We start from the raw sequence: 22,142 nt of genomic DNA on the forward strand, positions 1-22,142 counted from the left end.
TGAAAATGTCTACATAAAAATGATTCCAAAGTCTATGTGTTTTTATGCACTGGTCATCACTATAGTACATCCATCTGATGGGTAGTCTGCAAGTTAAGGCAGCAAATGTCTCAATGTTTTTGGGGGCCCCTTTAAAGCCTCAGGTGGAGATGCATTCAATTCAGCAATGTAGAATCTTACCCAGCTGATGCCCTGTTATACATTTTCACACTACAGACTACCCTTACTTACGGTAAGCCAAGGAAGGGGGCAGAATTAGATAGGATTCAATTAAATGAACAACAACAGGAGAGAGAGTCAACAACAGGATAAATATAAGTTATACTACATACAAATGAAGTCTCCATGAGCTGCTCTACTATAAAATGTATGGTTCTAGTGGTTCACCCTTTTAATCCTTGTAACCACATAGATGAAACTAAACTGTGACTTTTGAAACCAGTCTCAGTACAGATAGATTGGACAGCAGTGAGGAAGCAATAAGCCTCAGGAGCTAGACAAGTAAACCTGAGGAGGACATAAGATTTAGGGATTTCTAGGAGTCGATCCACTCCACAAAATGACAGCTGGGTGACAAACAAAGGAGGACTCTCCCAGAAAACTGCTAAATGATCTGCACATTAGAAACTAGTTGAAACACTGGCTATGCTAAGGTGGGCTGCCCGAATCCCTTGGCCTAAATGCTGTACTGATCAAATATTTAGATTTGCCTTCTCTCTGGCAAACACAAAGCTGTTGTAGTACACTGATTGCCTATATTGTCAAATATATTGTAAATGTTATAGTTGGCAAGGAATTTTTTAAAATACAGTTTCATGTGTTATTACTACTGTCACATGTTACTACTATGTGTTATTACTACTGTCACGTTACTACTACGTGTTATTACTACTGTCACGTTACTACTACGTGTTATTACTACTGTCACATGTTACTACTACTACTGTCTCAATCAGCACCCCCACCTTTTACACCACTGTGGTGGTTTTCATGGAGGACATTGTGCTTCTCATATCCATACATCTCAAGAGAACATTACATCCCTCAAACACCTGGCCAGTGCTGCAATGCCAAATGAACATGTTCGGGGACTGGGGACACATTTTTACCAAATACCCTTAATTTCTTTCTGGAAAGATGTGGAATGGGGCTGTCAAAATGTGTGCTCTAAAGGAAGGACCCTCTTACAGAAGAAATTATTTGCATCTCTCAGTCCCATTACTAAGGAGAAAAAAGCCTGTAGCCCAAAAATGTGTTACTAAGACATGGAAAGGTGTGGCTCACCAAGATGATTAATTCAGTATTACTACTTGAAGGGCAGGCAAGCACCTCACATGACAAAAACTTACAGCAAAGTTAAGTGACTTGCTCAGGTTCACACAACATGGAAATGGTTTTATGATTCAAATCTAGATATCCAAGTTTGCTGATATAACTTTAAATGCTACACTGTATTGTCCCATGTGAATGTGTTTATACCCTTCTCTATAAAACCTTGTTAGTACATGTATGCATTTTTTGGGTGAATGAACATCTCTGGACCACCCACTGTTCCACTTGTAGTTATCATGTGCAGCAAATAGGGTTTTGCATTACAGACATGTTAATGTACATGCTCATATCTGACTCTTAGCAGCATGCATACAGGCAGGGGTGTGTGTGTGTGCTTGTGTCCATGCACTTTGCATGTAAGAGCGTGCTTGAGTGGGTCAAAAAGCAAATGGGACATCTGCAATGCTTTATTCATGTGACAAGCCATGGCTCTTAAGTAACAAGAAGCACTGCCATGGACAGTACATCATCCATGCTGCCATGGACAGTACATCATCCGTGCTGCCACGGACAGTACATCATCTGTGCTGCCACAGACAGTACATCATCTGTGCTGCCACGGACAGTACATCGTCCATGTTGCCGTGGACAGTACATCATCCCTGCTGCCGTGGACAGTACATCATCCGTGCTGCCGTGGACAGTACATCATCCATGCTGCCATGGACAGTACATTATCCATGCTGCCATGGACAGTACATCATCTATGCTAGGGTGGACAGTACATAATTTATGTTGGTGTGGACAGTACATTATCCCTGCTGCCGTGGACAGTACATCATCCGTGCTGCCGTGGACAGTACATCATCCGTGCTGCCGTGGACAGTACATCATCCATGCTGCCGTGGACAGTACATTATCCATGCTGCCATGGACAGTACATCATCTATGCTAGGGTGGACAGTACATAATTTATGTTGGTGTGGACAGTACATTATCCATGCTGCCATGGACAGTACATTATCCATGCTGCCATGGACAGTACATCATCTATGCTAGGGTGGACAGTACATAATTTATGTTGGTGTGGACAGTACATTATCCATGCTGCCATGGACAGTACATTATCCATGCTGCCATGGACAGTACATCATCTATGCTGCCTTCTGCAATCACAGAAGGCAGACAAGCCATGATGCTTGTGGCTGTACAGAGAGAATGAAACAGAATACAGAAACACCAGTGCCAGATCTTCCATTATCAGCAAATCATCAACTTGAACTCTAGATGGACATTAGCAATTAGAAAACTAAAGGCATGGCTCAAAACAAAATGACAACCAAATTCTCTTCCTCAAGTATGTTTGCATCTGAAAATGTTAATTAAAAAAAGTACATACCGAAAACAAGAGTTATGCCACACCCCACTGTCAACTTTAACAGTCATGATTCGGTCCTCCACATAGCCAAGACATCCTGCACATCTCAGATTTTCAGTATCTGTAAAAAAATAAATAAATAAATAAGAAGAAAATGGTTATATTAATGAAAGTGAGACAAGGACAAATACCATTCACAAGCTCTGATGGTGCAAATGGTCACCAGTGCAACTATTTGTATGAAAACAGAGATACTTAAAGTACAAAGCAGTAGTTACTACATGCAATCCTGCTGCAAGTTAAAGTGATAAGAGGTCCAAGTTCCAAGCAACAGAGATCTGCACAGTCTCACTGGGAGCATTTATATCGACTACTTTTATCAAATATAGGTGATGCACACACTGTAATGCAAAGCATCAAAGGAACTACCGGTACACTTCACACATATAATTCACAATGAATAAAATAAACCAACAGCACAGATACTGAAGTAAAAGCAACACTTTTCAAAGCAAGCATATGTATATTCCTAAAGTGTAGCCTGTACCATCTAAACATGCACAGAGGAAGAATCACCTTCAATAAATGCCCCGGGCTGGTGCAGAAAAATGCCCAATAATATGTAACAGCAGTGTTGATAAATGCCTACAGAAGAGAGTGTTGCATACAGATTTTGACTATCAGAGCAGCTATGGTACAGATAAATGCAGATAGTGTGCAGCGGATGTGGAAACAAAACGTCCACAATCAGCAGGTTCAGGTGAATGTCCCAACATATGCAGAGCAAATAAACTTCTACACAGCAAAAGTGCACCATATAAATATGTGCTCCAAAGAAGAGCAGCAAACGTGCACAAAAATGCCCCAAATGAAGCTGTGGTGTACATAAATAGCTGCAATGAACAGCAGTGAAGACAAATGTTCAGTCTGCTATGTGAAGTGACAAAGTACAGTTTTGTACCTACCATAAATGTAGATGTTCGAGTGCTAATACAGCTGAAGTCATAACAGATGGGTTCTCCTACCGTCAGGCGGGTCCTCGGTCGGCCGAATTCCAAAGTCTAGGTCCGGCGTCGATTGTCGTCGCTTTTTCCCTGACGTCAGTGCGACAGGGGTATAAAAGAACCAGCCGACGCCATTTTCTTCAGTTTTTCTTGCCCCAGATGTCAGGTGCCCCCAGAAGAAAGGCAATACATAAAATTATGTAATGATGCAATGCAATATAATCAAAAAACAGTAGTTGCAAGCAAATACACCATAAACGAATACCCCTAGAGGGGAAGGAGGGAGGGAAACCTGGACTGCAGCTGTATTAGCACTCAAACATCTACATTTATGGTAGGTACAAAACTGTACTACGTTCATCGTGCATACAGCTGCAGTCATAACAGATGGGTAGAATCCCAAAGCTAAGAAAGGGGTGGTAGGCACTAGGTGGAACTAGGAGGAGCCAAAATGCCCTGCAAGACTGCAGTGGCAAAGCCTGCTCTAGATTTGGAGTATAATGGTAGGTTGTAGTGCTTGGAGAAGGTATGCACAGAACACCAAGTGGCTGCTTCCAAAATATCCTTGGTAGGAACTCCTCTGAGGAAGGCTGCAGAGGTGGCTGTGGCCCTGGTGGAATGAGTTCTAATGCCTGTAGGTACAGTTTTGCCATGAAAGGAATAGCAAAAGCGTATGCAGTGGGCTATCCATTTTGAGATTGTCTGGTTGGAAATTGGCTTTCCTTGAGCTCCTACCGCATAGGCCACAAAGAGCTGTTCTGATTTTCTGAAAGGCTTTGTCTGTCCAAATAATAAGCAGTTGTCTGTGGATGTCCAAGGAATGTAGTAATCTCTCCCCTTTGTTTTGAGGATTAGGATAAAAAGTAGGTAAATGTATGGCCTGATTTAAAGCTACCCTGGATACCACTTTAGGCATAAAGGACGGGTTGGTTCGTAAGGAAACTCTGTCCTGATGGAAGATGATAAAAGGCTGGACAGCCATGAGAGCCTGTAGTTCTGAAACTCTATGAGCTGAGGTGATAGCCAGAAGGAAAGCTGTTTTCCAGGACAAATATTGCAAATCTGATGAGGCAGCTGGCTCAAAAGGAGGCAAGGTCAGTTTTTCCAAAATGAAATTAAGATCCCAAGCGGGTATTGGTTGTTTCCTTGGAGGTCTTAAATTCTTAGCCCCTCTGAGGAAATGTCTTAAGAGAGGGTGAGAGAATAAAGGTGGATCAGTGTTGTATTCTGCAGAAATGGCTGAGGCATGGATTTTGATGGAGGAGAAAGAAAGTCCACTGCTTAGCAGTTCAGCCAAATATTGTAGTATTTGAGGTAAATTCAGTTTTCCAGGGTCCTGGCCCTTTTTCTCATTCCAGACACAAAAAACGTTTCCATTTTGCGGAGTAAGCTTTTCTAGTTGATGGCCTTCTGGCCTCCAAAATGACATCCTGCACCTCCTTGGAGAGTAGGGCCTGCTATGATGCTAAGGAATCTTCCATGCTGCTAGAATGAGTGTTTTTAGCTGACTGTGAAGAGTTTTGAAGCTGTGCTGAGTCAGAAGAAGAGGCATTAGAGGCAGGGTCCATGGTGGGGAATGCGTCAGGCTCCTCAGGAGTGGGTACCAGTGTTGTCTTGGCCAGTCCGAAGCAATGAGGATCATCTTTGGTCTGTCCGCTTTGGTCTTCAATAGAACTTTGGGCAGCAGAGGAAGAGGTGGGAAGGCATAAACTGTCGTTGATGTCCAACTGAAAGAGAGAGCGTCCACTCTCCAGGCCTTTGGATGGAAGATCCTTGAGCAGAATTTTGTCAATTGACGATTTTTGTGGGAGGCAAAGAGATCTATGTCTGGCCTTCCCCATTCTTGGATTATTTCTGTAAAAACTTTTGGATGCAACTTCCATTCGTGTGGATCTGTCATATTCCTGCTTAGGTTGTCTGCCAGCGTGTTTTCCTTGCCTGGCAAGTACTGTGCTTGTAGTTCCATTTGTAAGTCCATGGCCATGTTCCAAAGTCACATGGCCAGTCTGCATAGGGGGGTAAGAATGTGTTCCTCCCTGCTTGTTTATGTACCACATAACTGTGGTGTTGTCCTTTCTTATCAATAGTTGACCTGGTTGTAGAAGGTCCTGAAAAGCTATAATAGCATTTATTACTGCTAGCATTTCTTTTTGATTGATGTGAAGGTGCTTTTCTTTTTGGGACCATTTGCCCTGAATGCACCGATCTATCATGTGCGCCCCCCAGGCGTAGTCCGAGGCGTCTGTTGTGATGACTTGATTTGCTTGAGGCTTGCTGAATGGAAGACCTGTGTTTGTTTGACATGCTTGAGCCCACCACAGAAATTCCTTTTGCAGACATGGAATTAGTGGTATTATTGTTTCCAAACTGTGGCTGTGTTGAGACCATATGTTTTTCAGGTACCATTGTAGTTTCCTCATATGCAGCTTTGCACATGGGATTAGTAAGATGCAAGATGCCATGAATCCCAGAGCCTACAGGATTTTCCTTGCAGTCGGCCTGGTGCAATTTGCTAGTGTTCTGAAGTATTGAATTAGTTGCCCCTGCTTCTCTGGCGTGAGGTAGGCCATCTGGGTGTTTGTGTCCAAATTGGCACCCAGGAAAATTATCTTCCGAGAGGGTATTAGCCTTGATTTCTTTTTGTTGACTGTGTATCCCAGAGAGTTCAATAACATTATTACATAAGCCAGATGTTTCAGAAGAATGTGCTTGCTGTCCGCTTGGATCAGGCAGTCGTCCAAATAGGGATATATTTGTATCCCTTGAAGTCTGCAGTAGGCAATTACTGATGTCAGGCATTTTGTGAATACTCTGGGCGCAGTAGATAAACCAAAGGGCAATGCAGAGAATTGATAATGGGTTGAACCAGCAAGAAATCTGAGGTATCTTCTGCAATTTTGTCTGATTGGGACATGCAGGTATGCCTCCTTGAGGTCCAGTGTTACCAGCCAAGACTCCTTGCCCAGCATGGGAAGAAGTTGCTGTAGAGTGAGCATCTTGAATTTTGGTACGAGTAGAAATGTGTTTAGGATGGATAGATCCAAAATAGGTCTCCAATCTTTTCCCTTCCTTGGCACCAGAAATAGCCTGGAATAAAAACCTTGACCTTGTTCGTGCGTAGGTACCTCTTGAATAGCTTTCATATTTATGAGATCTGTAATTTGCCTTTGTGCCTCTGCCCTTTGATTGTGTGGCAGGTTTGGCATGCCTCTCATTTTTGGAAGGGTGTGAAAATGGAAGTTGTAGCCTCTGTTTATAATGTCCAGGATCCATTTGTCCTTTGTGACAATATGCCAATTTTTTTGAAAATAATGCCAGCTTTCCTCCTAAGGGGGCTGCCATTTGAGACCTGGTTGGCATACAAAGGGTTTGCTTTCTGAAAGATTGAGAGTTGTCCTCACCACCCTCTTTGTGTAGGAGCTTGCCATTGTCTGCCTCTATACGATCCTTGGGATTGTCCTCTGCCCCTCGGGCGCCTGTATCTGCCTCTTTGGGGTCTGTCTGTGGCAGGAAAGGATCAGTTTTTGGAAGGCCAATTTCTACTAAAACGTGGGGGTTGAACCTGTAGAAATTCTTTCACAGTTTGCATTGATTTAGCCTTTTCCTCCATTTTCCTTAATACCTCCTCAGCATTAGCACCAAATAGTACATCCTTTTGAAGAGGGGCGTCTAGTAATTTAGCTTTGACATGATCAGGCAAGGCTTGTTCCTTGAGCCAGGCATGCCTACGTATGACTGATCCTGTAACAGCAGCTCTACATGAGGCCTCTAGAGCATCAAAACCACATTGTAAGGTATGCTTACCCACTTGTTCTGCACTATGCATCAAATCCTGCAACTCCTTCAAGTCTGGTTGTTCAGGTTGTGACATTTTACTTTTCAATTGTGATAACAAAAACTGTTGGTATTTTAGCATATGAAACTGACAGTTTAAGGCCGTCATGGATAAGGTAGCCGAGGTATATACCTTTTTTCCCCACCTTTCTAAGGATCTGGAATCTCTCTCGGAAGGCAATGGATTTTTAGCAATGGAGGCCTTAACTCCCTTGGGGCCCTGTGAGATGGTTTCTGGGTCAGCAGCATGGCTCTTGTATAGAAATTGGTGTGAGTCAGGGACCCTGTAATACCTGTCAGGCTTAACTGGAGCTGGAGGTAGAGAGTCCGGGTTAAGGCAGGCCTCCGAGTAAACATCATCTCTAGGATGTCCAAGACAGGAGGTATAGCCAGAGGCCTGTGCTGAGGAAGCAAGAGAAATTCCCTGAGCCTTTTCTTGGAATCTGAATAATCCTGGCCTTCCCAGTGGAAGTGTTCCCTTAAGGTATGCAAAGTTTCCCCAAATGAGTAATCCTCAAGGGGGGATACAGAAGGGATGGACTCCTCCACATCAGAGTCTTCAAAAGGGGAGTAAGAATGTTCCTGATCATCAGAGTGCTCTGAAATAATGGAGACCTGATCAGAGGAGGGGGAATCTTCCTCCACTCCAGGCCTTTTGTCCAGAGGGGGCTGAGAACCTCTGATAACAGTAATTAAATCCTCAGCCATTTTAAGCATCTGTTTCTTAGGCATGGGGCCTGGAGATGGGCCCTGTGTAGCTGGTCTCTGAGTGCATGGTTGCTTTAGATTTTGTGAAGGCCTTGATGGAGAAAGAAGAGGAAGGTCTGAAGACACCTTGAGTGGAGGTGGACCTGTCCACATTCTGAGGTTCAACGCCACGAGTGGCTTCGGTATCTGTAGTCGGGGTGTGGGCCGAGGAGTCTGCGACCTCGGGCACAGGAGACACCGTCAAAGACAGGTCATCGGTAGTCAGGGGCTGCGTAGGCGCCTCACTGAGAACCGGACCACGTGTAGTCGGCTTTGGCGTGGTGTCGGTAGAGGCTGCGGACCTCGTGGGTCGGTCCTTGTCTTTGCGTTTTTTAGACAAAACCGGAGTCGGAGTATCAGACGATATAGTATAGTTAAATGCTTTCCCAAAATACTGCTGGGCGAACTCCGCCTGACGCTTAATAGTGCGTTTGTTGAATGTAGCACAAAAGCAACAGACCGAGACGTCGTGGTCTGGACCTAAACAAGGTATACAGAGGGAATGGAAATCCTTATGCGGTATTTGCTTCCCACAAGAAAATAGAATTATTAACTTTGTCTGACATCGGTCTGAGGCAAGAAAAGTTTCCACAACGGGGTACTTAGCTTTTAAGAAGACTTCGGTTTCCAAATTTTCGTAATCTCAGGAGCTGGCCGACCGGCACTTGCGAACTGCTTCTGCTTCAGGCACCGCGCAGCAAGAAAGACTGAAGAAAATGACGTCGGCTAGTTCTTTTATACCCCTGTCGCACTGACGTCAGGGAAGAAGCGACGACAACCGACGCCAGACCTAGACTTTGGAATTCAGCCGACCGAGGACCCGCCTGACGGCAGGAGAACCCATCTGTTATGACTGCAGCTGTATGCACGATGAACATCAGAGAATACAAGAAGGGATGAAGAGAAAGGCTCAGTCTGCAAAAGTGATGTAGGTTAACTCCCCCATTACAAGCAGCAGTGCTGCAAATCAAGGCCAAAAGAGAAGCCATAGTGCAGACAAATAGAAGAAATGCAGGTACGTATACCCACCATGAGCAGAAGGTGTGCAAATAAATGCCTACACAGTGGCACTGGTACAGATAAAGACATGCCTACAGTGAGTTGCAGAGATACAAGTAAATGCCTTCCATGAACAGAAGTGGTGCATTTCACATTATCTAAAAATAAATACAGTCCTAGAACAGCATCATTATTAGTCTTGGGACTTGAGGTAAAACCACTAAAGAGCACCTACAGTATTTATTACTTTTTTTCTAATCAAGTGTATCCAAACAAACACCACCATCAGAAATGGTGAGGCATGCACTAGCATTCTGTACTCAAGGATAAATACCAAGAATTAGCAACAATGTTTACAGCTTAATTGCAGATGGAATTTTGTGATAGCACGTACAAACAAAGAGAAAGCTGCAGTGTCACTCAGCATTTCTCACTCTCAGTCATTTTCAAAACCAAATATACGAAGTGCAAGTGAGAAGTAACTCGGCATCTGCTTAACCCCAGGAAGCTGCAATCTCACAAAAGTAATTTGCTGTTTCCAGCCAGGCAGGGGAAGGTGAAAAGCATTGCTGAAAACACTATCTGTGCTCTTAACCTGCTAAAGGTGCTGAAAGATAGAGCTTTTCATCTGGAGAAAAATATATGAAAATACATTGCCCTTTTATTGGTGAGGACATGACGGAGTAAGTCTCGGCAAAACCCCCAAGACTCCGCATTACTGAAGGACACTGTGGTACTACAGTGCATATTTTTTCAGCACAGAAGTTGAACCATCCCTCTTCTATCTCTGCATTGTCTCAGCCCTCAAGATTACTAACAAAAGAACTGCCGTTTCCACTATAGAGGACATGTATCCAATACCTTCAGGACAGTAGCTCCCATTCTGCATATCCTACAGGTTAGAAGACAGAGGCTGTGACTCTCACCACAACAAACGCACAGACTAGGGCTGTAAAAATAACCAGCACGTGGGTTACACTGATCATACCAACATGTCCCACTGTCAGAAAATGGTTCTTTCCACACAACCTCTTGTGGAGGTGCACAAGTAAAACACAAATAAAAATAACAATACAATGTTAGTGCACTCAAAACACAATTATAGATAAATACTATATCAAAAAAAAAACGGAAACCCCTGCGGAGAAAAAAATAGTACATGGTGGTAGGAGCAAATTATATAGAAAAAAATGGGGATTGTAGGAACAATACGTGCACAGGAAGAACAAGGTTTAAAAGAAGGCAGGATTTGAATGAGCTATGTAATGTTTAACTGACAATGACTGGCTAGATTATAACATTATGTCAATACGGTTTGTTCTCAGTTATATAATGATCGCCCATGTCATACGTGATAATTCAATAAAGATGTTTCTTATTTAAAAAAAAAAAAATCACAGTACATGGTATACCGTGACAATATTAGGTTGTACAGCCACAGGGCATCAATTCTACACTGCAAGAGAAATGCACAATACAGCACAGGACTACAGTGTAAGATTATACAACACTATAATGGAACAGTAAACAGCAACACAAGGCCACACTCAATCTACAGCACAAAGGTACATTGTGGTGCAAAATGGAGCTGTGAATGGCAGCCTCGGTTCAGTGCTCTCTTTAGTAATCGGTTTGTTTTTATTTGTCCTGTTGTTTAGTGTTCAACTCATGAAGAATTGTTGATATTTACATTTTTTTGTCTTGTTCTCAATAGCTGTATGTATACAGTTTATGTAATTTATACTTGGAGAGTCATTGAAACCAAAGTCAAATTCCTTGTATGTGCACATACTTGGCCAATAAATGTGATTCTGATTGTATGATCATAAGGTCTATCCACATCTCAAATCCACAATGTACGGTCACAGAAATATAAGCTTCTGTCATTTCTACACAGCTGCACTGGGTTATAAAGCTCTGTTCTGAAAGCTCTTTGCAAAATGTTTCAGTACAAACAAGTCTACTTTCTGAGAATGTCTAGCAACATCCATTGTATGTGGATCAGCACGGCCATCTTGTTTGTGGGACTGACACTTCAAAGAAGGTGGGGGGTGCTCGCTCCCTGTGAAAACACTCCTCCAACTGTCTTATCCAAACACTGTTCATTGTGCCCCAATGGTCTGTTTCACAAATTCACAGAACGTCAGCTAACCTTAAGGGTTTCTATTTTTACTTTTTTTTTTTTTTTAGTTCACCAATAAGCTGGTTGCATAAGTGTGCACACCCTTAAACTAATACTTTGTTGAAGCGCCTTTTGATTTAATTACACCATTCAGTCTTCTTGGGTAGGAGTCTATCAGCATGGCACATCTTGACTTGGCAATATTTGCCCACTCTTCCTTGAAAAAGTGCTCCAAATCTGTCAGATTGCGAGGGCATCTCTTGTGCACAGCCCTCTTCAGGTCAACCCTCAGATTTTATATTGGATTTAGGTTTGGGCTCTGGCTGGGCCATTCCAAAACCAATTTTCTTCTGGTGAAGCCATTCTTTTGTTGATCTGGATATATGCTTGGAGTCATTGTCATGTTGAAAGGTGAAATTCCTCTTCAGCTTTCTAGCAGACACCTGAAGGTTTTGGGCCAAAAGGGACTGGTATTTGAAACTGATCATAATTCCCTCCACTTTGACTAAAGCCCCAGTTCCACTTGAAGAAAAGCATCCCCAAAGCATGAGACTGCCACCATCATGCTTCACTCTGAGGATGGTGTTCTTTTGGTGATGTCAAGTGCTGTTTTAGAGCCAAAGGTACCTTTTGGAATTGTGACCAAAAAGTTCAACCTTGGTCTCATCAGACAGTAACGTATTTTCCCACATGCTTTTAGGAGACTTGATGTATTGTTTTGCATATTTTAGCCAGACCTGGATGTTTTTCTGTATAAGAAAAGACTTCTGTCTTGCAACCCTGCCCCATAGTCCAAACATATGGAGAATGCAGGAGATTGTTGTCACATATAGTATACAACCAGTACTTGCCAGAAATTACTGCAGCTCCTTCAGTGTTGCTGTAGGTCTCTTGGCAACCTCCCTGACCAGTTTTCATCTTGTCTTTTCATACATTTTGGTGGGACATCCAATTCTTTGCAGTGTCACTGTTGTCCCATATTTTCTCCACTTTTTGATGACCATCTTCACTGTGTTCCATGGTATGCACATTCCCCAATTCAGTAATGCAGAATTAATACTAGCCCAACTTCAGCTAAACAAACACAAATATATATGCATAGCCTCCCTTTACATACCCCCTGGAAACAATATACCAATACTCGAAGAAATCCTCTCCTGGCTTTCAACTAACATCTGTAATGAAACTATAATCATGGGGGACACCAACATAAACTGGTCCTCCATTCTATCCCCTACTGACTCCCTCAACATCAACCTATATAACTACTCTCAACTCATCAACTCCATAACTAGGCCATGCAAAGACCTCACTAGTGGCAACATCTTAGACTGGATTCTAGTCTCCCACCCTCACTATTACCCCAAAGTGGAACACTTCCTGACTCCCTCAGTGACCACCTTCCCATCTTCACAACACGCCTTCCTTCTCCCTGCAAGTTACTCATAATTACATCACTACCCGATGCCATAAAAACTTTAACCTAGAAGCTTTCTCTGACTCCTAAAATCCATTAACTGGTACCCTTTAAAACCTCTACCCCTCAACAATGCAATCACTCACTTCAATACTACCTTTCTAAATCTTCTAGATACTTATGCTCCCTTAATAACCAAAAGAATAAAAAAGAAATCTAGTCCCTGGTTAACAAAAAATACTCTGACAAACATGCGACTTAGAGACAAAGCCTGGACACAATATCACAGGACCAAATCCTCATCTACCCTTAATGAATACAAAACCCTTTGTAACTCAGTTAAAAAGCTTATCTATGTAGACCGTCGCAACTACTTCTCCCAACTTCAAAGCAAACATAAAACTAACCCTCAAATGTTTTGGAAAGGCATAAACACCCTCCTAAAACCTGGTACTATAGAAAACCCAATACCCTGCCCAAATACACAAGACACTGATCTTGCCACACAATTCAACTCTTTTTTCATAGATTCTATTTCCAAACTTACTTCCTCTTTCTCAAATAACAACCAACCAACTACTTCCACTTCTCCTCACCCACCTCCACCTCAGTTTTCTTCTTCTGATCCCCCACCCTCTCAACCCCCAGCCTTCATCATTAAAATGATTCCTACTTCCACCATAAAAAAACTCCTACAGAAACTGAAACCATGCACCAATGCCCTGATAACATTCCCTCATACTTCCTCAGCATAGCTGCTGAAGCCATTGCTCTTCCCATCAGTATCCTAATCAACCGTTCCATCCAAGAAGGCAATGTTCCCCAAATCTGGAAAAAGCTTACATCATTCCTCTCCATAAAGGTGGAACTAATACTAATATCACCAACTTCCGTCCCATCGCCATCCTCTCTCCCATTTCAAAATCCTCTAGAAATGTATCCATCTTCAACTCCTTCCCATCTCTTAGATAACAACCTATTAACTCCTACCCAGCATGGATTCAGACCCCATCACAGTACCATGACAGCCCTCCTATCCTTCTTAGAAACTGTGAATAAAGCTAGAGACTCTGGCCTCACTGTTTCTACCATCCTACTCGATCTTTCTAAAGCCTTTGACACTATCTCTCATAACTTACTTCTTACTAAACTATCTAAACTAAACCTTACATTATCATCCCTTACTTGGTTTACCAGCTATCTCTCTAATAGGCAACAAGCTGTTAAGTGGAAGAAAGCCACCTCCTCCTTTCTCAACACCCCACTGGTGTCCCACAAGGTTCTATACTGGGCCCCCTCCTCTTCAATATTTTCATTAATGACTTTTTCCACTCTGTCCCTCTTGCAAACATTATTCAATATGCAGATGATTCAACAATTATCTGTGCTGCCTCATCCATCCCAACCCTTTTAAAACTTACTCAAGATGCCTTCTCCTCCACTGAACAGTGGATGAAAGACAACCATCTAGCACTTAATGCTGCTAAAACTAAACTAATGATATTTACTCCCTCTAAAACTAATAACTTTGACAGGAAATTATTCTCTATCACTAGCCAAAATAACACACCTCTTGAGCTGGTATCTGAAACCAAACTACTAGGAGTCCAAATCGATGACAAGCTTAATTTCAACTCCCATCTGCTACTAAACATAAAAAAAACCCATCAAAAACTTGGCATGCTCTACCGACATAATCGGTTCCTCACCCCAACTACTAAACTTACTCTTTCTACCACATTTCTCCTTCCTTCCCTTCTCTATGGTGCCCCTCTTTTAACAAACCTACATTCATCTCTCAAAGCCAAACTGTCCTCATGCTACAATAAAATAGCCAGATTTGCCACCAGCAACAAATCATCAACCCATCACTGTATACCTCTTCACAAACTCAACTGGCTAGAACTCCCCAACTACCTTTCCTACACTCAGCTTACCTATGTCCATAAACTCATATTCCAACCATATCTCTGTCCCTCCCTCTCAAGTACCTTTAAAATGCACCACACCCAAAGACTTCTAAGATCAAACAATCAAAACCTTATTGAGGTTTACAGACCCCTCCGCACCCCAGGACAAAACCTCCTGTCCTTCTCACTAGCTCGCTCATGGAACTCCCTACCCTCCATTCGTACTACCACTAGCCTCTCATACTTTAAAAAACAACTTCATTGTCATCTAACATCAGCATGGCAATGCTCCTGCTCCCATCCCCCATAGCCTACTGTCCACTCTTCTTCTCTTCCCCTTCTTACATATCCCAGATAGACATTTCAAGCTTGCTTGTAGTATATAATTTCCCTACTTATACCCAACAATCTCCTAGCCTACTGCATATAACTTCCTATCAGCCTACTGCATCTAACTACCTAAAAAAAAAAAAAAAAAAAAAAAAAAAAATTTACATTATTGCATGTATTACTATTGATTCAAATATATTTGACATGATTATAACCTGAAATTGTATAATGTTTACTCTGTAATCATCAAGTAATCTATGTGTGGACCTTAATCTTTGTATAATCTGTATGTGGAGCTTTTCTCCCCAGGACTCCATTGAAAATGGGTTCCTTGGGCCCAATGGACTATCCTGGTTAAACAACTGCAAATAAATAAAATAAAATAAATAAATATCCAATGCTGTTGAATTTTTTTTGTACCCATCTCCCGACTGATGCCTTTCAACAATGAGACCCCTTTGATGCTTTATAAGCTCTTTGAGAACCATGGCTTTTGCTGTAGCAGGCAACTGAGTAAATGTCAGGAAAATCCTACTAGGACAACTGAACTTTATTTAGGGTTAATCAGTCTCTTTCACTGATGTAGGTGTGTACCCAACAAGACTGAATACTGTAATTAAATTAAAAAGTGCTTCAACAAAGTATTAGTTTAAGGGTGTGCACACTTATGAAACCAGCCTATTGCACATTTTTATTTCTTATATTTTTCCCCTAACAGATTTGTTTGCTTTTCAACTGAATTGTACAGGTTATATGTCACAATAAAGGTGGGAAAAGTTTTGACATGATTTATTGAGGTCTCATTTTTTTATATCACAAAAACCTGGCATTTTAACAGGGGTGTGCACACTTTTTATATCCACTGTACCTGATGGGCACTGCGAAAACCACTGCTCATGCTGTGTAGGAATGGCAAGACTGCTAGGAGGGAATGTCCCCTGAGAAAATGAGGTGCCATCCTCCGCAGAGAGCCTACTACATGCTTTCCCGCAGTGCCCTACTGGGTGTCCACATTTAGAGATGAGGACAGAAAAAGCAAAAACCTTGAACCAACCCCAATGGCTGTCTAAATGATGATTCTTTCCGACTGACCCCCTTTTCTGTGTTGAAGAACAAATTGGTACAATTTGTCAAGGAGGGGGGTGGAAAACCAGGATACAGGGACTGGGGCACAAAAGCAGTATTTGAACTCCCAGGAGGCCTGCACTGGGTAATTGTTGTGACGTCCTTAGCTGATACCTTGAATTTAACATAGTTCTGAATTTTCTCAATGCGAACTCAGGGGAGGGGGGTGCACTCCTCTGAGGTCTACGTCATGACATCTGGCTGCAGACTAGGAGTATGAACTCCACACTATTTGATTCAAGCCCCCATATGCTGATACAGCTCTGCCTGTGAAAAGAGAAACAAACAACTATCTCACAGACACTTCTGATAAAAAAGGGACAATGAAAAGGTAATAATTACTCATTGCAGAAGGCATCCTTGCAAAATCAGCTTGTACTTCTGGGTACACACATGTTATATAAACAGCCTTTTGAAGTTACTATTACCTCTCAAATATACAGATTTTCGACTCATATTTTTGGTCCATTTTTCATAAAATTGTGGTTTTCTGGTGAATTAATGGCAAATCATTAAAGATTCAAGTTAGAAGATAGTGACAAACATTTGAGTTTTGGACTTCATATGCAGAACTGTTCCACTAGTTTCAAAAAACTCCTTAAATCATACCTCTTTTCCAAGCTTCTATATAACTGCAATACACTGTCCTGAAGGCTAATCCAACACAAGAGCCGACCTCTACATTACACTTACATAATACTCTATAGTTGCCTTGTTTATAAATTGTATACAGTGTAAATCTGTTCTACTATGAAAATGCCTTGCACATATATTGTACCTATGCTATACCATGAAATGTTACAAACTGACCTCCAACTTTGTATCCTTTATTAGCCATCCTATAACATATTACTTATATGTCTCTTCCATTAATACTATGTATAACTTGTGTAGTTTCTTACTGTATGGAGCTTTTCTCTCCAGGACTCCGCTGAAAACGAACACGAGTGGTCCAGCTGGACTACTTTGGTAAACGAATGTTAAACAAATAAATAAACAATATCCTTCAGAAAATTTATGCTAATGCAAAACCTGTTATTCTATCAACTTTCTAAGTGTGTAAGAGCAATATTTAAAAACTGTTCCTATTTTTGGGCTTTTGTCCCACTTTTACTCACGGCTTTGTCCAGATTTCTTGCTCTAAGAGGTTGAGAGGTAGTCTGTTAAAAACACCAAGCAGTAAAATAAACTGTCCTGAGAGGCAGAAGCTGGAAGAAAGGCAAAAGATAAAAAGTGAGAATGCAGAGCTCTGGAGTAGTAAAGGACCGAAGGAGGCCCAACTCCTGGAATCACAGTCCAAGCAGTAACAATTAGTGAAGGTGTGAAGCAATAACCAAGTGGCCACACAGTAAAAGTCTGCAGTGGAGATTCTGAAGAAGCAAACACTGGAAGCTGCAATGACCTACTGGAATGACCCTTGAGAACATAATTTTGCAATACACCTGGAAAATGACTGCTTTAGCTACTACAAGCCCTTCCCTACCTGAACCCAATGAAAAGAATAGAAATTAATAGCTACTGCGTCCTAAACTCATTTACTTTCTGTTTACATAAAACCCAAACTGACCATACAAATTTCCAAGGTACAAATGCCCTTCTCCCAGTTTCTGTGCCTACAAAAAAAAAAAAAAAAAAACTTGACCACATATGCAATGACTTAAGGACTGATCTGCTAATAGCACTGAGAGAAAATGAGAACTGCCCTAAACAACTCCCAATCTGAAAGAAAAAAATATATATTTCCTTACAAATAACAACTTGCAGGTCAAAGATCTTGAAGGCACAGTCATCATTGCCAAGATGTACTGGGATAAAGGTCAAAGTATGACACATGTGAGCTGAAATCGTCTACCAGCTTAAGTGTAGGACTTGGGGGAAGAAGAATGCAACAGGCAGCAGACCCTAGTTACTTTATCGTGGGGGAGCGAGGTGATCCAACCTAATGCAATACCAGCATCCATCAGACAGGATGACGCACAGCACACGGCACGTAAGTTGGGGGTCACTGCCTTTGTTTTACCAAGCTGCCTTTACGCATTACTTGCGAAAATGCACATACTCAACAAGAGAATTCATTGCAGGCTCTTGCATCAGTGATTATGCAACTCAGCCACAAAAGGAGGCGTTCAGGCCTGAAGACAGAAAATCCCACACGTCTGACTGGATGATGGCTGCAATACACACTCACCCCAGTGATAAGAAGGAACAAACAGATGGACATAATCACTGTCAAGACGAGAGTGTTCGCAAGTAATGGGACATGGAAAAATATTTTCTCTCATATATATATATATATATATATATATATATATATATATATATATATATATATATATAAAGAGAGAGATACACACACACACACACACACACACACACACACACACACACACACACTGCAAATATGGATAACAGCCACTTAGAAAGGTGGTTTCTAAGAGATGAATTCCAATATCCATGAAACAGCTGGTTTGAATGGTGGCTATACAAGCCTTTCAGTCATGAAAGTGAATACCTAAGAAGGGCTCGTCAAATGTGGGTGAAGAGGCAGAATTTCTTTAATATTCATCCAGCATTTGCTTTGCCACAATTTTGCTCTCCACAAGATCATAATGGGCTACGTCAAATGCCTAAAACATAATCCTGACTATTGAGTAACTGAGACCAAAGTTAAACAGGTGCAAGACAAAGGTCAGTACGACTTATCTGGACTTGTGAAGCAGAAGAGTAAAGCCCTTACTGCCCCCCTGACCACCCATAGTAAAGCCCTTACTGCCCCCCTGACAACCCATGGTAGCTGCACAGGTGCTGAGCATGGATGGGCGTGACTGACTGATACTAGCTTGCCCATTTGGCTCACTGTAACAGTGACACCTGTAAGAATACAAGTATATCACCTGCAGCAAGGAGCCAAGCATACCTACCTACATTACTCAGTGGTAAGATGCCGCTACAGCAGCATAAGTGTACCTCTCGATAGCAGCAACTGTGCAGAATGGAAGCTTCTGAGAGAATGAGGATAAGATATTCTACACAGCTGGCACACTAGCCTGCTCCTTAACACCAGACTCTCAACGCCATCAGGGAGTGACTCGCATAGAGGGCTCCTGCTTCAGTGGAGGAATGAATGGGTCAGCTGGGGGGGAGTTAAGATGGGAAAGCCACCAGACAGATCCTACAGACCCACAAAAAAGTTAAGTGTTACAGGTACACTGACCCAATGGAGTGGGCTTGGCATAATGATAAAGTTTTTTACTTCACAGATACAAGGTACAGGGTTTGATTCTATCCTCTGGTTATTGGCTAGGGTTTGTAATAGTCTGCAGACTCATAAGGTTGTATTTTTTTTCAGAGGGATAGGTTTGGGTTAATGGTTAAAGTGGCCCTTCAGGGCAGTTAGCCTAATATTCAACTATGAACTGTGACAACACAAGATACCATTTTGGCCAAAGGGAGAACTACTTCCACTTACTGGAATACTTTTGACCAGTTAAATGCTTCCTTGTAACTTCAATCACCTACAAGACTTACACATGGAAATGCACTGGAAACAAAGGGACCTAAAGCACCTAGAAATCAAGTTAATTGAGAGCCCCCAAGAAATAATTTCATTGGCTTATACTGGCATTCCCCTATACTGCCAAGGATCTGGCACCCTGATATCATACACTTCTAAGACCATCACTAGGCATAAAGGATGACTTTTGTTTTTCTTCACTGAATATTGTACAGCAGTCTTCCTCATTACATGGGAAAGAATGCGTCCACTATCAACTTTTTCTTCTGCTCAAGAATCATCTCCCGCGGATAAGGTGACTGCCATTACTACCTCAACTCACTTGGAATACCACTGTGTACCAAAAACACATCCCTGCCCAGATGTGTGACCACAGCAGGAGGGGCTCCGGACTAAACAAAATTTCCACAGGGTTTGCAGAGAGAGAAACACTGCCTGAAGCTCCATCTGGTTTATGTGAAGCCCCCCTAATCTTGAGGAGTTTACATTCTCTAAACTAGGAAAGAGCAAAGGTGAGCTACCTACCAGTGAATCAACTGTCACCGGTACCTGCAATGGGCTTTGCTGTTGGAAGGTAAGGATCACAATCAGACGGTTAGTGATGGGGTAACACAGTAAAGCCTGAAGAGAAGGCCATGAGAGTATAGAAGGATCCATTAGAGTATAACGGTTTTGTCACCAATGACTCCTTCACTGCAATGACCGCATCCTCAGCCATGTAACTCGAGACTGTGATCACCATAAACTTGATATGTATTCCAGGAATGTCCAAACTTGGATTCACAGCTTCAACCTCATACAGGGTTCCTCAGGCAGGAAGGTCCAACACTGACAACTGTCCAGCCTGGTGACAGTGAAGCTAAACATTTGAAGTTGGACCAAAGAGGACTTCTTTTTATGATAATCTCATCACATCCATCTTGCAATCATGGGAAGACCCAAGCCAGGGGTATTTTCCAGGAGATGCTTCTATGGGACAACCAGAAGCTAGTCATCCAGGTAGGGGAATACATGAACTTCCTTCTCCAAGACTTCCAACACAACTAAGTCCAATAATTGCTCTGGCCACACATGATATGCCAAATGATAATGTCATCTACTGGAAGGTATACCCATCCACATGACTACATTTAAAGACCCTCCCATGAAGATGCCAGACAGTGATGTGTCAGATGATGTTCATGTCCAATAACATCATGCAGGTACCCTGTGGAAGGAGATATGCAACACCACAAAGAATCAGCATCTTAGTTGATTCAGCGATGTGCCTGCTGAAATGTCTGAGGTGCATGGTGGGAAGAAGCCTTTTAACATGTCATAAAAAAGAAAAGGTGAAAACTGAATCTTTTGTACCTCTACAAGGGGAGAAATAGCTCTACTGCTCTTTCTACAGAAGGATCAGCATCTGTTGCAAAAGCTCTGCAGACAATGTCTGGTCTCTGCATGGAACCCACTTTGAGGGAATGACCTAACACCCCCAAGACATGAAATATCACTGTGCCTGGAGCAAAAAAAAAAAAAGTTTAGGCAGTGCTTTCGTCCACAATAACACAGACTCCATCACCTGAAGTCTGTACTGTTATGGATGGAAGCACTTATTAAACCTTTTTTTCTTTATACAATGGTTTAATTTTTTTGCCTTTATCAGTTTTTACTGTTTCCTTCTAGTGGATAACTTAAACATGGCTATTCTTGTAAAGCCTCTATAATAATCCTAGAGTCTGTGATGAGAGTTCACCAAGGTATGATGAACCTTCAAGACCAGTCTTCCAATATGTGGTCTGATGAAACATTCATGACTGCAACTGTTGACAAAGTAATTTTCTCAGAAGTCTTAACCAGCACGGCCATGAGAGGCAAACCTAGCTAATGGTTTTGGAACCATCTAGTTACTTCAAAAGCTTGGAGGGGCTGGAAGAGGAGGAAGAAACCAGACAAGCATTACACTGATCCTCAGCAATGGCCAATATCAGTCTCCTCATTTTGAAGTTCTCCACCAGGTGCTAGGAGGCTTGAACAAAAGGGACATCTACCTAGAATGGGGCATTCAAGATCGGCTATATGAGCTCACCTTAATGAAGGAAAGCCAAATTCAAAATGCCCACGCATTTACATCCCTGAGCCCAATGCTCTAGTCAGAGAGTTAGGGCAGTCAGCTGTATAGACAGCTGCTTGAAAGCCCAGTGTAGAATCTGTGGAAAGGGTCTTTAGAACTTCATTGATCATAGATTCCGTGAAATCTGGCAATTTTCCAGATTCTGTCCACAAGAAAACATTAGAACTGGATGGATGGAACAGATTAAGTGATCAAAGGCTGAAGGCTGTAGAGTAGAAAAATCTTGCCCAGCCACAGCTTTATTTATTCATTTTTGCTGTATTTATGGTTCCTACAGCTGACCATCAATTTAACAAGAGGTTATTTCCCTGTTCACACAGTCTACCAAGCCCACCTTAACCTCAGCCAGTCTTATCTCCAATCCATGCCTGGGC

At 42.1% G+C, this 22,142-nt stretch overlaps 1 protein-coding gene across 1 annotated transcript in view; it reads right to left on the minus strand.

The window, feature by feature from the left end:
* LIMK2 (LIM domain kinase 2) overlaps positions 1 to 22,142 on the minus strand; it is a 1,082,830-nt gene that overhangs the window by 738,636 nt on the left and 322,052 nt on the right. The window contains exon 2 of the mRNA XM_044068821.1: positions 2,672 to 2,771. Within this exon, the coding sequence (XP_043924756.1) occupies positions 2,672 to 2,771 (100 nt within the window). The remainder of the gene's footprint in view (positions 1 to 2,671; positions 2,772 to 22,142) is intronic.

This window comes from Protopterus annectens, chromosome 4.part0 (genome assembly GCF_019279795.1).
Source record: "Protopterus annectens isolate FY-2018-M chromosome 4.part0, PAN1.0, whole genome shotgun sequence".
NCBI lineage: Eukaryota > Metazoa > Chordata > Ceratodontiformes > Protopteridae > Protopterus > Protopterus annectens.